General features: G+C 41.8%; 1 protein-coding gene across 1 annotated transcript in view; it reads right to left on the reverse strand.

The window, feature by feature from the left end:
* Positions 1 to 10,540: 10,540 nt before the first annotated feature.
* The window catches only part of KDR (kinase insert domain receptor), a 30,401-nt gene continuing 25,077 nt past the window's right edge, over positions 10,541 to 15,864 (reverse strand). The window contains exons 28-30 of the mRNA XM_023925217.2: positions 13,083 to 13,179; positions 12,912 to 13,000; positions 10,541 to 12,064 (exon numbers count right to left, since the gene is read on the reverse strand). Coding sequence (XP_023780985.2) covers positions 11,860 to 12,064; positions 12,912 to 13,000; positions 13,083 to 13,179 — 391 coding nt within the window. The 3' untranslated portion in view covers positions 10,541 to 11,859. The remainder of the gene's footprint in view (positions 12,065 to 12,911; positions 13,001 to 13,082; positions 13,180 to 15,864) is intronic.

Raw genomic sequence — 15,864 nt, forward strand, 5'->3', positions numbered from 1 at the left:
GTCTCAAATAGGGTGGTGAAGTCCACTTTCATCCAATCTCAGAGCTGGCCATTCTTCAGCAGGAGGCTAGAAGAGAGACCTTCTGTAGTCCCTTCCAACTTCAGTTATGCCAAGATCTTGTGAGAAGACATAAAATGCAATCCATGCTTTTCTTTCAGAGAATATTAACATTTGAAAGGTAGCGTGCATCAGCATTCTTTGCACTTAATCACAGTGCCTGCTGCAGGCAATTTCCCTTTCTGTTGTGGGTACATCCATCACAGAAGACCATGCTGGATCAAATGGTTTTGTTACTTACAGTTCACATGCTGAAGCTGTGGTTTGGTTTTCTCTCTGTTTTTACTCATGCAATGAACTTCAGCACTTGGCTCTCACTTCATATATCCTAGCTGTCACTATGGTTTCAAATCAGTGCAAGGTTTTCCACCTAAAGAGTTAAAAAGAGAAGCAATATTCCAGCACTAATGAGTCAAATACTATAGCTGAAAACAGGCTATGTGTCCTGAAATAGATTGGAGAGGATCAGTGCTGTAACCAAGTTTCCGTGTGAACCTCTGACTTTTATAAATACCAGAGACTCTTTCCTTTCAGATCCCAAGTTTACCTTCCTCATCTGGGTTGTTGCTTCCTTTAGCTGCATTGGGAGGGGACTGCTGTTTTGTAGGGAGAAGCCTGGGTTATTGTTGTCTAATTGGCCTTCTTGTTTTTTTCCACAGATACTGTCCCATGGGCTTCAGAAACTGTGAGGCCAGTGAAAGGTGATTTTTCTAAGCACAGTTCTTGCAGAGACAGAAACACTTAAAGTATTGGCTGGAATAAAATCCATGGTGAAAAACTCTTGAGTTTCAATGAGGACAAAGTTTCGCACAAGATGATATTCCTCACAGGGAGGAGGTTTATATGAGGGCAAAAATCCTGTGAACTTCAGAGAAAACTGGTTCTCTGAACTCTCTAAAAAACGTATTTGATCATTGCGGTATAATATGTATGGCACTTAACTTTTTGCATAACATCACTCTGATAGCTCTTACAGACCCTGGGAAGGAAATCACTCTAATATGATCACAGTGTCTGCCTGTCCTCCCTTCCTGCCCCCTGCAGGTTTAGTTTTAGTAGTTAGTTTTAGTTGACTATTAGTTTTCCATTTTTTTATTTTATATATTGTCTAGTGCTGGGAAAAGACTTCACATAGAGTTTGTGACTTAACAGGCACTACGAAATCTGACTGCAAGAATGGAAGTTCACAGCTAGTTCAGCTTCACTCATTCTAGGCTTAGGGGGCAGACCTTTCTGCTTTTCCCTTTTATTTCAGTCTCAGGTAATATTAGTTTTATTTTAACATGCCCTTGTCTGCAGAGAGCTGAGTTGAGAGAAAACCAGATATAACCTGAGTTTTTCCTACTGCTTTCCCAACAGAACAGCAAATGTTTATTCCCAGATTTGTTCCTGCTTTGACAATGCAAATCACAGCCTTGCTTGCATCTCCATCTATTCCCAGTAATAATTAAGGAAAGTTATACCAGGTTTCTAGAGTCCTGCTCTAAAAATAGCTGGGAGGATAACTGAAATGTTAAGGTGTCAGAAAGTATGTGAAATAAGGGAATAAGTAAGAAAAAACCTATTTGAATAGTTAACACCTAGAGTCTAATCTTAAAAATTTAAGGTATTTTTAAGGGAGAGTAAAGTAAGTTGTGTCTGATATTTCCTGTGGCTCCACCCCATATTTACAGGGATATTTGCAGAAGGAGCTTGTTTACAAGCTCATATCATAACCTCTCACTTGGGAGAAGACTTAAAATGAGCCAGTGACTTGCTGGAAAAGGACACATAGTCGTGAGGCGTCAGCTGAAACAGCGATCTGGGTTTCCCAGAGGGCAGCTTTATCAGGCTGTCTGTTCTGTTTCCTCAGCCTTACAAGAAAGCCTTGGAAGAAGTCAGACAGGTTAACTGCTGTGTTACAGTCTTGTGAAGGCCTCTTACCTGTACTGCATCACGCATGGTTTGTACAACCCCTGGATCCAGATGTCTCACATACCTGCTCTGCGTGGGCTGACTGAGCCGTAGCAGCACTGCCAGGTATTTGGTGCCTGTCTGCACCAAATACCAAGCTGCAAATCTGACAGGGTCAAATCTCAGGGTCATATTCAGGGCAGTTATTCATTTGTTTGCAGAGAGGCTGTGGATGCACGAGCCCCGCCAGCTGTAGGACTGAGCTCAGCGTATCTAGATATGTTGTGTCGCTGGGGATTTTCCCAAGGCCAGAATATTGACTGTCTCTTAAAGGTTGATGCCACAGGGCAACCAAACCAACACCAAAGTAACAGCCTTTACATGTCATGTGCTTTCAGCAGTTGTTTAGAATTTCCATGCTTTAGCCTCGAGGAAATTTTTCCTTGTAAAATTACTAACTACACAGGCATCCCAATGGTGTCAATGAGCTTTCCCACTCTGCATTGCTGAGCATGGTCTCGTGTCGTGTTCAGTGAACTTTGAGCTAGAAGCATGGAGTGATAAGAAAAATGTGATTTAGTTTTTCCTTTATGAATTACCAATTTACATTCACCTTTTGGTTTTTTCCATCTTGAAAAAATGGTAAACAGGTTGACTTCTTCACCAAGATTGTGTGGAAGTACAGGATATATATATTTAGCACCAGTCAATCTGTTGAGAATGAGTAGGAAACCCATCAGTTCCTGAGGCTGTAATAGATTTCCTCTGAACAACATGTCAGCAGCCTGCTGGAGCTAAGGATATTCTGCCTGTGTACTTGAAATGTCAGGAATGCAGTGTTTACTTGGAGCAAAAAGGCTGAAAATCAGGACCTAAAGTCTCTCACCCAGAGGTTACATGACTCTTCAGCAAGCTGCTGAGAGAGATACAAGCTGGTATTTGGTGGCAATGAGGCATCACTGAAATCAAACTGCAGGCTGCAGCTACCCCTGTGAGGTGTCTGTGACAGCGTCTGGTCCACTGCCCTTCACCCTCTCTTTGGAGACACGCTCATTTCCCAAGGGTTTGGAACCACTTAGATCAATTTTAGCAGAATTTGTTTTACCAATGTATATGGTGCTCTTTGCAGGGCACTTTAAGCGTGTGCTGGAAAACACACATTTATCATCTTTTACATGCAGCCCAAAAACTGTAACTCTTGCAGAGAATTAGTGTCAAGACAATATTCTAGTTAACAATAAGAGCTTACCAGTTCACTTATAAAAGCTTCAGGGAGTCATATCGCAGTACACCAAAGCACCCTTCTAGGAGCTTTAGCAGTCCACAGTGGAAGCCAAATTGATAGTAAATCAGCAGGATAAGCACATAGAAAACTTCTCCCAAACACCCTGTCTCAGTTTCCCATGATTTGCAGCTCAGAGATTTCCTGAACTTGTGATGTGTTTTATATATTTAGTACCTCTGAATGCTTCTTCTTCCATTAATTTGCTGAACAGTTTGCTCAACTGATGTAAATTTTTACAACCTGTGGAAAAGAATTTCACAAGTGTACTGAGCACAGATGAAAGCTGTGTATTTGTAGCTTAATATATTAATGTATTAATGTATTTGTAGCTGATGCTCACTAGTTCTTATGCTGGATGAGACAGAAAAACAGTTTTTCCCTACAACTCTGTTTCTGCAAGACACAACCTATGTGAGGAGCAAGCAAAGTATTATCTATTCTCTGTATTATCTTTTTCTCTGTAACACAAGTAAAAGGAATGCAGAGAACTCTTTTGATGAAGACTTTTACACACCTGAATGAATATCTCAAGTTTACTTGAAGTTCCTTCAGCTGCTGAAGATAAAAGAAGAGCAAGACAGAGGAGAATGTCTTTCTTACCATTTCAGAAAATGCCCCAGATGGGAGCAGTGGGTAACTCTCCCCCATTTGCAGCTCACAGCCACACAGACACACTGTGCTATATCTCAAAAAGATTGGTGTAGTTTTAGTTCCACAAGCAGTTAGCTGGAGGAACGACTGAAGCTGTGCCTCTCCACTACTACCAGCATCCACTGCTTTCCCTCCTGAAACTGCCACATCCCTTTTTATAGCTGTGATGCTCAGTAAACCATATTCTGGGAGCTGAGTTCAAAAGAACCTGAGAAAACCAATCAACTAACCAAATAACCCCACCCCAATTTGTTTTTAGTCAGCTCTGTCCTTTGCTGGCACAAAAAAACCCCACAGAACACGGGGTAAGGATTAGCCTCAAGAGTCCTAAGCCAGAGTTAGGGAGTTTCTTCTGGTGGAGAAACTGCCCAGCTCTGACACTTAATGTCAGAGCAAGTGTCAGAGAAATCCTGGGCAAAGCTATACTGAAAGTATATACACTGTAAGTATGGGTTGTGAAACAAGAGCAGCCTCAGATGTACCTTGCATTTTTTTACCATGCTATTTAAGCTCTGATGAATTGTAATATGCTCAAACCTAGGAATATAGTCTTAAAAAAGAAAAAACATCATATAATGAAAAGCACTTCATCAATTCAGATGAGAAATCTGCCACAGACACTTCTGTGACAAAGAGTTCATCACCTTAGGCTAGTGAATTTTTGGAGAACTTACAAACATGTTTATGTCATGGTGTTTTGATTATACATACTTATAAGAATATACTGATATGCTTGAGAGCTATGTAGTGGTCAGGAATTTTAATGATGTTTTGGAGTCAGAAGGGGGGAAAAGTTTTAAACATACAGCAATGATTTTCTACAGTCTACTTGTAAAATTCAATGCAAAGAATTAAGACTGTGGACAGATTCTGCAACCTTGTCTTCAGTGTCTAAGACATCTATTTCATCATGCAAAGCCCAGCTTCAGCAGAATTATAAAGATTCTTCCTTATTTGATTTCAAAGCTGGCCCCATAACAGACTCAACAAACTATAGCTATTAAGGGACTCCACATGATACAATATTGATTTCTCTAATAGCTATATAATTATAATAATTATACTGAGAAGAAAATTGGTAATAAAACTCAATAATCCTCCTGAAAAATTAGCAACATTAGCCCGGGAGCAGGCTTGAAATGACTAAAGCCATTGTTCCGATAGCATTACCAAACATACATTAATAATTGTATTGCTTTAGCTGCACACTCCCTGCTGTTTTAGTACTTAACTATACTGAAATGCTAAATAGTTGTTGCCAATTTAAGAAGCTTATCAGACAATATAAAGATGTCTTTGTGATTGTAATACAAAACTACACATAAGTGCACCAAAAAAGTTCTGCTGGTGAAGTTATCTCCTAAGAGCTCCGTTTATGGGTATTACCCAGAGTTTAAAGAGAGCTTTTATGCCCCCGAGTTTTAACTCAGTAAGTAACTGATAAGATAGGGAACTGTCTTTCCCTCTGTTTGGCTGGTTCATGGTGGTAAATGGTGCTCCTGTTTGTGCTGCATTTCAGTCATCCAGCCCCTGCCTTCTGCCTCTTATCCCTCCCCGCAGCCATCCAGGAGCCAGCACAAACAGCCTGGGAACGGGGCGATGCTGCCCATGGGAGACAAGTCCAGCACAGCCCCTGGAAACCTTTCACCAGCCAAAAATAGCAGCCCTGAGAAGATGCCGGCAAAGTCGGGTCTTGACATTGACTGATGTTCGCCAACGCTGCGGTACATCCGTCACGCGAAGGGCTTGACAAAACACCGACCTCTGCTGACTGTCCCACACCCTCCTTCCTCCCGATGGAAACCGGGTATCTTGTGGAGACCTGCTTGGGAATCGTGCCAGACAGATGTCACCTGCTCACCAAGGGGCCCTATGTACAGGTTTGGGGAGATGCAAACTGGTTTTACACTGACTTGGAAGGGAAAGACTGGGGGATGGCTGTCCATAAAATCCTGAATAACACAATGAAAGTGAGTAGGGAAAACTTGATCGATGTACTAGAAAATAGCTTGGGCCATCCAGTGAAAATCTGCATGCAAACAGCTCTTGCTGAGGAATGTTGCAGATGTTAAAGGTTACACATGAGTTCAAAAAGTGGAAAAATCCATCAAAGGATATTAAATATAAGGGTCCATTGCTGGTTCAGATGCTTTGCCCAACTGATCAGCTCTTAAACCATAGCCTGAGCATGATGAACAGAGAAATAAATGGATCAAGTCTACACGTGAAACCCTACAAACTTCAAGAATTATCCTTCCCAGGAACAAAGGGGTCCTACTTCTGCATGAAATATGCACTACAAAGTGGCCTCTGCATAACTAGCAGCAAGCAGTGCAGGTCTTCTAATTAGCCAGTGCAATCTGAAGGTATCTAACAAGTAAAACCCCTTTGTTCTTCCTCGGTTCCTGGTGCTAAAGAACAACTCTCTGGGACCTTATGCACATTTGAAAAGGATATACCCAATTATTAAAACTTTCTTTCAGTCTTTGGCTCCTCTCCCCTCCTCCATTCAGTGCAGCACTGCCAAACCTAGGCAGAGTGTCAGTTCCAAAACCAAGGCCACTTCTGCCTGCTGGCCCCCATCAGCTGCAGTTTTAGCCAGGGTCTGGTAGACTGGGAAATAGTGGTGGAAAGCAACCTGCCATCTTCAGCCTCAGATGAGTCTGACAGAGGTGAAACATGACAGATAACCTTTGCTGCTGCAGAACATGAAGAGCATGCAATGGGGAGTGGAATACACCAAGAAGCACAAGAAACTCCAGCAACCAGACAAGACTTGCATTCCTCTGATTATTCTCAAATGGGGAATTGCTGATGTGACTTCAGCACATACAGGGGTTACCCTGTGGCTGATTTCCCAGCTGGCGAGCTTGGTGCCAGCAGCACAGACTTCGCAGTATGCTCCATTATCATGGGGCCATCTCTGTAATGTGCAGTGCTGGGCCAAGCAGAAGTCCAGGCTGCCAAACCCTCACTGGTACTGCTGCTTAGCTGGGCAGGATGAAAACTACCTTCTGTCTCTTTACAATGAGTGACAATCATGCTTCTGACTGTAGTGTGAAAACAGACTAAGAGAAATAAAACAAAACTGTCTTTGTGAAACCATTGCTAATCATGTCACTTAGCATGACTATACAGAAAGAAAGAGCATCATGGAGCCCAGGGAAGCAGCTTTGTAGGATGGTGAACATATTCAGCTCTCCTTGGAAAAGATAATTTGATTTCATTTCATATGTTCCATCTTTGGAGAATGTCCTGTTTTGTTTTTTTTATCAGGACTTAGGAAACCACATGGCACTGCCATTTCACCTGGCACAAGACGCCGTGTCTGACATTACAGATGGGCCTGGAAATTGAATTCATTTCCCCCCGACTCTGCCCCAAAACTTACAGAGCAGTCATCATTCACCATAACATGTCATCCTAACAAGCTGCAGGGCAGAGATACTTCACATTTGAACCAACTGGTGGCAGCCAGTGAACAATGTCTAGGTAACCAGAACACCCTTCATCATGAATCTGATATGTTTAACAGCTAATTAAACCTGTGTAGGGATTAGGCTTTACATTGTACAGTTTTATGGCAACAAAACCTGAGCTTCCTAAGATTACACTGAGGAGCTCCTTATCTCTGATGCCGAGATGTTTATCAGCACCATATGTTACAAGCTCCTGCTATGTTTCCCACTGACCTTCTGGGACTTAATCAGCCTGAATGTCAGGGGTTGAGGAGCTGGGGACATATATTACAACACAGAATGCAACACTCAGCCAGGCAGAATAAAAATGCAGGGCTGAAGTCCAAAGAAAAGGTCTTTGTTGGTTAACTTCTGTCCCTAATAAATTTGTCAATTAGAAAGAACAAAAGTTAACTTTGTTTTCCTTGCCCTTGCTGTTGCTTTGAGAGGTCCCATACTGCGAGGTAACACAGGGTGTGTACTCAAGTATCAGTGATGAGGGGAAACCTCAGATGATTCATGGTTTGGGAATGTTTTGCATAAAAATAGCAAATTCCAGCTTTATATCTGGAGGCTATCCACACTGCCCAGTTGTTTTCCAGACTTGGAACCATAAAAAGAGATGCCACGAAGAGGAGATTTTTGTCCACAATGTCAGCAGTTCTGCGACTGTAGTGATTTTAGTCACACACTGCTTTTAGAATTAATTAGCACTCTGTACCTAAAGTCTCTAGTCATGGTCTTTCTGGATGACCACATCAGAAAACATGGAGTATCATCCTAACAATTTTATTTTCACTTGAAATGCACTTGTTTGCAATCAGAGATTAATAAGAAAAGCTGAGGCAAAGACTGGATTTGCCAAGACATTTCTGTGCAAATGATTTTACAGTATCTTTTGCAGGTAGAAGGACCTACCTACCATGCTTGAACACCTCTGCATTCTTCAGGTGGGCTGTGTTTACATTGATAAGAGCTGACATGAGCCATCTCCAAGCCCTCAAAGTGCCTGTTTCTGGCATGGCTGTGCTTGATTCCCCACATCCTAACCCACCAGCAATTACAGCTCACTCTGGCAGTTCCTCTGAACGAGACAATCCCATCACTGCTTCTCCTCACTCCAACCCAGCTGCTCACAGTGATATGTTTGGATACATAATTTTATAAGTGTCCCTTCTATTTATTGTAGCTCACTGGGCTCAGATCCAGGCTGAATTTCATGGACAAGGATGCTGATCCGAATGTTGACACTTTGCTGCATGGCTGCAGGATAGAGATAAAGCTGGGACTGGTTTGCAAGGCATTTGCAAATCTGTGCATTATATGTCTGTTGTTTCATTGAAAATATCCTTTTTGGAATTTAAAGCATCTCAAAGACAGATGTGGCATGACTAGGGTTTAGCTGAATGCACTGTATTCAGAACACAACAAAAAGTCCAGGTGTTTTAAAGGATGTAATGGCCATGGTTTAAGAAAGTAATTGTGTTACTGGATGCCAAATACATAAACACATTTCTAGAACCTTTGCTTGCTTCTGATAGTGAATATATGGTTTGGGTTGACTTTTTTTTTTTTTTTTTTTTTTTTTAGAAACTAATTTCCTTTCCTAAAGCAGGTGTGTGTTAGTTGCCATATTTTCCACGCATATTTAAACTATTTGGAGCCAGAAGAGAGTTTAACTGGCTGACAAGGATTGTAAGTGTGAACTTAGTAACTGACATGTCTATATCTTGAAATTTCATTAGTCTGCACTGTGGTGGGAGGCTGTTTTAGAGGTTCTGTGAACACACAGGGAAGCATCTGACTGTGTGTATGTGGCACATATCATGTGTTACACCCAGCTGGAGAGGAAAAAAACTGAAAAATGAGATGTCTAAATTGAACATCCCAAACCTTGAGGAATGCAGGTCTAGGGCAGATGGATATCAGTGGCACATCTCCATCTTCACCTCAGTGCTCAGTGTCAGGACTCTCCAACATATGGCACATCAACTGACACTGTTGTGTCAGTGTCAGTATTTTATGTCCATTGTGTAATTTAACATAGAAGAGCCCTTTCATTAAAGATATTAAAAATATTGTAGAGGATGTAGCAATTGATGCTACATCCTTTAACATCCTTAAAGGATGTTAAAGGATGTAGCATTGTTTGTTGAGCATTCTCTGCTGGCTAGACTCTTGCCTGGGAAGCAAGGCCAATGTCAAATAGATACATGAAAATACAAGTCCTTCCTAGAAGCCCTTACACATGATCTAGGAAGTCTCTCTCTTTTTTCCTGTCTGACCTCCCCACTCCTGATTTCCTGGCTGTAAAATGCTTTAGATTTGGGGGAAGCAATGGGGAAACATTTACAACCTGACATCCCATAGCCTTGTATTTGGGTAATGCATGTAGTGTGTAGAAGGCAGTAGTCCCATGTTCAACCTGAGAAGAAGAATTTAGCAGTGACATCTCTCCCAGCCCAGACAAATGTTCTCACTATGCTACTATACTAGCCTGTCTCATTTCAAACTGCAATAAAGAGAAGCTGAATTAAAGTTTGCAGTTTGCAGCTTAACTTCCCTTGCACTGTATTTTAGCATAAGCTGTTATGCCCCCAGCAGTGGAGAGCCTTTCCCTGAGAATAAAGGCCTACACAGTGCAGAAGAGAAAGTCAAAAATTGGACAACAGAGTGAAAAGGTAGGAGCTTTAAGCACAGATTTAAAATAAAGGAAGACTTCACTGCACAAGAGCAGAGAAAACATTTAGTCTGTGGGAAGTGAGTTAGGAGGAACAAAAGTGGGAAAAGAGAATAAGGCTTTAAGCAAAAATGCCACTCCCCAGGCAAAAGCCACAATACAATTAGATCAACCATCCCCCAATTAACATAATAAACTCTTTCAGAGGAGATTCAGCTTGTACAAGCAGTCTCTTCCTCTGGCCGTTTCTCTAAAAGTATTTATTGCCAACTGCTAAAAATCACTGAAGTTTCTTCACTACACATGCTACAACACGTTTGTAGACTTGAAACAAGTAGTACTTTAAAATCTTCCCTGTCAATAGAAAAGTTATAACAAAAGAAAGCAAACCTACTTGTAGCCCCCAGCTCTAAATTCCCAGTCCCTTTTAATAAAGTGAAAAGTTCTAGCTATTAAAAAATTTTGTGACTTTTGAAATGTTGCAGAACACTGATACAAAATGTGAATAGTACAATATCTGTTATATAATATATATTTATATTTTAATATATTACATTTATTTCTACATAAAGAGGCTATAAATACTGTATATGCCTTATATTCATGGTTCCCAGCATTTGACATTATAGTAAGTACAAACAAAAAAAATACTTATAAAAATACAAAAAGAACTCAGTAGAAATAGCTTTACATTTTAAAATCTTATAGTCCTCATTGTGTCTATCACTAGAGTTCTGGGACTACAAGAGCACAGGTAAGAAGTTGTCCAACAATTAGGCACAATTTCATCACTCAGAGAAGATCAGAGCTGCCACGAAACCAGTCACAGATTCCCAAGGCTACATAAACTGAGATCTCTGCCACTGCAAACAGACCTTGAGTTTTCAAAGAGTCAGATTTAAATCTGAGGGAGGGGGAATGAGATGAGAAGGTAGGGTGCCCCAGCAGAACCACAGTGCTTCCTGTGGCCCTTGGGTAAATGACACTGCCTTTTCTACCTGTCGGAGGCTGCCCAAGTGGTGGCCTGGGGGGAAGGGAGTATTTTCCACAGCAGTTTCAGGCAGCTCAGAGGCAGGTAGGCATCTGGCATGAGTGAGGCATGACTGGGGATGAAAGGGGAGCAGACCATCCTCGGAGGTCAGGCATGGCCCTGCTATTTGAGTCCCATCACTTGGCTCAATGCTCTGCCTTCTCCCTACTAACCAACTTCACTGTGAAAATGCAGCTCACAGGACTTGTACAGCAGCCTTTTTCCTCTTCCAAGGACAGAGACCATCACCCTCACCTATATTTAGCCCAGCCTATGTTTAGTCTCAGGCCATTAGAGTGCCAGAGCCTTGAGCTGGAGGTTCCTTTTTTTGTTTGTGAAGGTACAAGCAAGGAATAACTCTGAGAAACAAGAAGCCAGTGCTGTGCTGTTTCCTTCCTGGAGTCCAGCAACAAGGGGAAAAACAAACAACAAAAAAAAACCAAACCACAAAAGCAGGGATGTGCCATTATTTCGTACAAGTAGAAACAGTTGAGTCGAATGCCATGATGCTGCCTGCATCAGGCAGATGCTCGACATCACCAGGCTCAGCCTCTGCCATGGGGTTGGCACAGCCCACACACCACGGCCAGGGCTTTGCACTCTCAGCCACCAGCGTCTCTTGAGGAAAGGAGCCCAGCCTGGCACGGTGCAGTTTTGCTGACAGATGCTTCCGCATCATCTTCAGGAAAAATAAATGTCTTTCCTCAGTCCCATGGACACTATCTTTCAATACATCAGACCTGAATACCACCAGCCCAGGCAATGAAGGCACATCCCAGGGGGAGCTGGAGCTGCCAGCTCCACTCTAGAGCGGCGCGGGGCTCTCGTAGGGGAGCCCATGAGCGCGGCAGAGCGGGGGCGAAGCCTCCTGGGCACACAAGAGTTCAGTTTCCTCGCTGGAGTAGATGGTGGTGTCCATGTCATCCGAGTGGTATCCTGACTGGTACCCACTCGTCTGGTTGGAGGCTTCGGACATGACGGATTCGTTACTCTTGCTGGGCACCAGTGTGCTGCAAAAAACATTCAGAAACAGGGCTGAGAGGGCTGTGGGGACTGTCTTCTGGAGGGCAGGTGGGCGACTCTTTCCATCACAGCAACAACCAAACCAAAAAGCTTACTTAAACCTGGCTTCAAGCCCTTTTAAACACACATTTGATTGTGAGAGACCTTTTCATATGCCCTAACTTCACTAATGTATGAAAAAGATGTTTCATTTTATAATGATACAAGGAGATAGATTGTGACCACAGATGACACGGAGAGAAAGCTTTTAGGGGCTTTACTTCAGCTGTGGTGCAATTGTAACTGCAGTATGCCTTCATCTGCACTGAAGCTGTCCTGGAAAAAAAATAATTCCTGAGAAGCTCTCAGAGAGCATATGTGAGGTTTCAGCTCCATGAATGCCACTGTGCTTCCTGTGAACTGCACAATGAAACCCCTGTACAATGCTCTGAAAATACACCCAGGTACATCCTGAAAACTTGAGTGTCAGCTATAAAAAAAAAAAAAAAAGAAAAAGCAAGTGAAAAACCAAGAACTGCTCATCGGTCCAGACAGGTCCTCATGTGCTCAATTGTGTGCACCAGCTCAGTACCTTCGAGAGGTGGTTGATGCTATTGCAGCTGATAAATACAAGTCCTTTCTGGGCACTGACTGAGGCTTCCAAAAGCTGCATTACCTCCTATCTTCTAACAGCAAATGCATATGACCAGGCACACCAGGTGTAATTTTGCTCTCTGTTTTTGAAAATGCTTTTAGAAAAGATTTTGTCTTCCAAACAATTTTACAAACCAATCAGTCTTCTGACATATTGCAATAAAAGGTCATATTCAATCCTATGTGCAGCCTGTGCCTTACCTAAAGGGTATTTTCACTTGTTTTTCACTTTCTTCCAATGCCTTCAGCTCTTCAGATGCAAGAACCATCCCACTATCTGTCTGGTTTTCCTGCAAAGGTGTTGGAAAAAGATTAAAAACACACAAAAAAAGTATCAACAGAAGGAAAATATGTATAAATAGACAAACTCACCTCCTGAACAACTTTTACAGTGGTAACCAAAGGGACATCTTCAAATGTTTTCACACTCGCAGGGCGGCTTTTTCTCTTGCTACCTTGTCGGTACTGACTGCAAAGAAAATAAAACAAAAAAATTTTGTGTCCACTATCCACAACTTGGCTGCAAACAGCACAATGATATCAGAATCCTTTTATCTCTCTTCAGAGAAGTTAAATCATTTTTGTCAAAACATATTATGCAAACTCCAAAATATCTATTTATTGAAAGGGATGAGCAGCCTAGAAAGTGGCATATTTCTGACCTTTTGCTCCTGACAATATTGATCTCAGAGCAAATTCTAAGAAATGGCTTTGAGAAAACAGCTTCTTTCCTCAGTTACACTGGAGGGCTTCACTTCCTGCAAGCTTTGCTTAGAACTATAATAAACAGAGAAGCCTGGAGCACAGACGTGTGTTTCTTCCTTTGGACTGCACTTCTGAGACCCCTGGCTGGACCTAAGACAACAACAGCAGACTCAGCACACTGCTGCCCTTAAGCCACGGGAATCAGGACAGGGAGTGCTAAATCTCTCTTGAAGGCTCTTCTCCAAAAGAAGCCTTCTGGTTCAGGATGACATCCATAAAAAATATTGGAGAAAAAAATAAAATTGACTTTCATGGAGATACTAAAACAGCAAACAAAGCGGCATCCTCAGCTTTCTGCCTAAGTGAATACGGAATGAAATGGACGGTGTCCCCGTTAAACAGGGCAAATTTATGCTCTTAACAGCTAATGAAGGAAAAGCCATGGAGTTAGTAGAGTAACCTGCATCCACTTGAAATGCAAAGCTGGAGACTATTAAGAGCATCACTCACCTCTTTTCCCAGCTTTGAGTCTAACTATGCTGAATCCTGCTTATATCTAATAGACATTTATTTAAACTGGTGGGGATTTTACAAGTTCCTTAAGAAGCCTGCTCAGGTGCTCAATCACACTTTAGAAAGTTTTTCAAATATTAAACCCAAGTATTTGCTCAAATAAAATTTGTCTTAATGCTGGGGACACAGACCCATTATTTAACACCCTCTTTGGAGCAAATTTTTGTATACTGAAAACTGTTACTATGTTCCCTCTCCATTTTCTCTTCCTAAACTTAACAAAACCAGTTCTTTCAAGCTTTATGCACTGGCCATGTCTTCTGCTCCTCTGCAGTGGTATCTAATTTATTTTTCATCCAACACTTCCAGGACCAAAACCATCAAGTGGACAATCTAGTCCATGCACCCTCCTGGACTACCTGATCTTGTACAACTCGAAGTTCATTCCACAACTTGCCTTCTAAGTTTGGGAGCTCCCTGTGTGCCTGCATTAAATGTCTACACAGGCATAGAACTGCATGGCCAGGACTACAGTTTTCCAGGGTGGTGAGGGCTGAGAAGCCCAGCTTCTTTACCTCAGTGACCTCCCAAGTATTGGAGACCCGTCTCTGCTCAGCCCAGACAAGAGCCAGCCTATAAGGGTTGTTGTAGATGCATTAAAATGCATCTCCTCTGCTATCATCCAGGTCAATTATTCTCCCTAAAAATTAAACTTAGATTATTTTGACTCAATTTGTTCTTGACAAATCCATGCTGGCCATTTGTAGTTAATTTGTCTTCCTGTAGGCATTTAACATTGTTTATCTGAATGTTTATTCCAGGACTGTTCCTAAAATGAAAATTAAACTGATTGTAGAATTACATTTTTTCTGTTCTTTCTAAGAGCAGGCTTTATCTTTACACTTTGCACTTTCATACCTCACCTGACTGTTTTTAATGACAATCTTTCAAAGTTCAGAAATTGTGTATCTATTTCCTAAGGCAAATATAGCACATGTTACGAGATCCTGCTGATTTTAATTTAATCAGCAATCTAACTAATCTTTATTATTCTCCATGTTTTCCCCGTGTTTGTTATCCTCCTCCAGCTTTGATTTAGTGATTATATTTTTTCATAGTCAGTACTTTTATTTTTTTCCAGGACAGCTTCAGTGCAGATGAAGGCATACTGCAGTTACAATTGCACCACAGCTGAAGTAAAGCCTCTAAAAGATTGAAAAAATTTCTAAACAGATTAATCTTTTCTATACTACCTGTATAGCAAGACCCATGCCTACAAAATAATTTTCTGCTACCAGAACTTAAGAATAAAGCCCCTAAGCATGACTTAACCTCCTCACTTTGCCTCTCCTAGCATCATTGCCACAAGTGCTTTCACAATCCTATCACAAGGTAAGATGGGAGAAAAGAGATTCAAAGTCTCCTTAAAATGTCAACAGAGGCCTTTTACCTCTGTTCATAACAGGAAATGGGAACCAAGAAAAGCCATCAAGGAAGTATTAAAAGTAGAAAATAAGTGTTAAATCATGCTATTTTGTCTTTTAAATGTGTATAGTTTGAACTACCCCGCTACTAAAACATGGGGTTGAGAGTTGAGCTACACAATCTTAAGTTCAACTGAAGTGTGAAATTCACTGTGCCTATGTAGTCCTTTCTAGGACCACATAAAAATCCTGCTCTACCCCAAATCTCCATCTGTTGTGGTTGTGATACAAGCTGTGGAACAAGCAGTGAGCAGTGAGGAAGAGGGCTCTGTTTCATGGAAGCCACATGAAACCTGCCAACAGAGTCCGTGTCCACCCTGATGGTCACATCCATCTCTTTCTACCCTCCTTTGTCTGAGACTGCATTGAACAATCCAGGGGTCCCAGCATCTCAGTGGCTGCACTGGATGCCTTACATGCCTTTCTCCCTTACATCCCATGCCAGAGGTCCC

This window comes from Cyanistes caeruleus, chromosome 5, assembly GCF_971803275.1.
Source record: "Cyanistes caeruleus chromosome 5, bCyaCae1.hap1.1, whole genome shotgun sequence".
NCBI classification, from domain to species: domain Eukaryota; kingdom Metazoa; phylum Chordata; class Aves; order Passeriformes; family Paridae; genus Cyanistes; species Cyanistes caeruleus.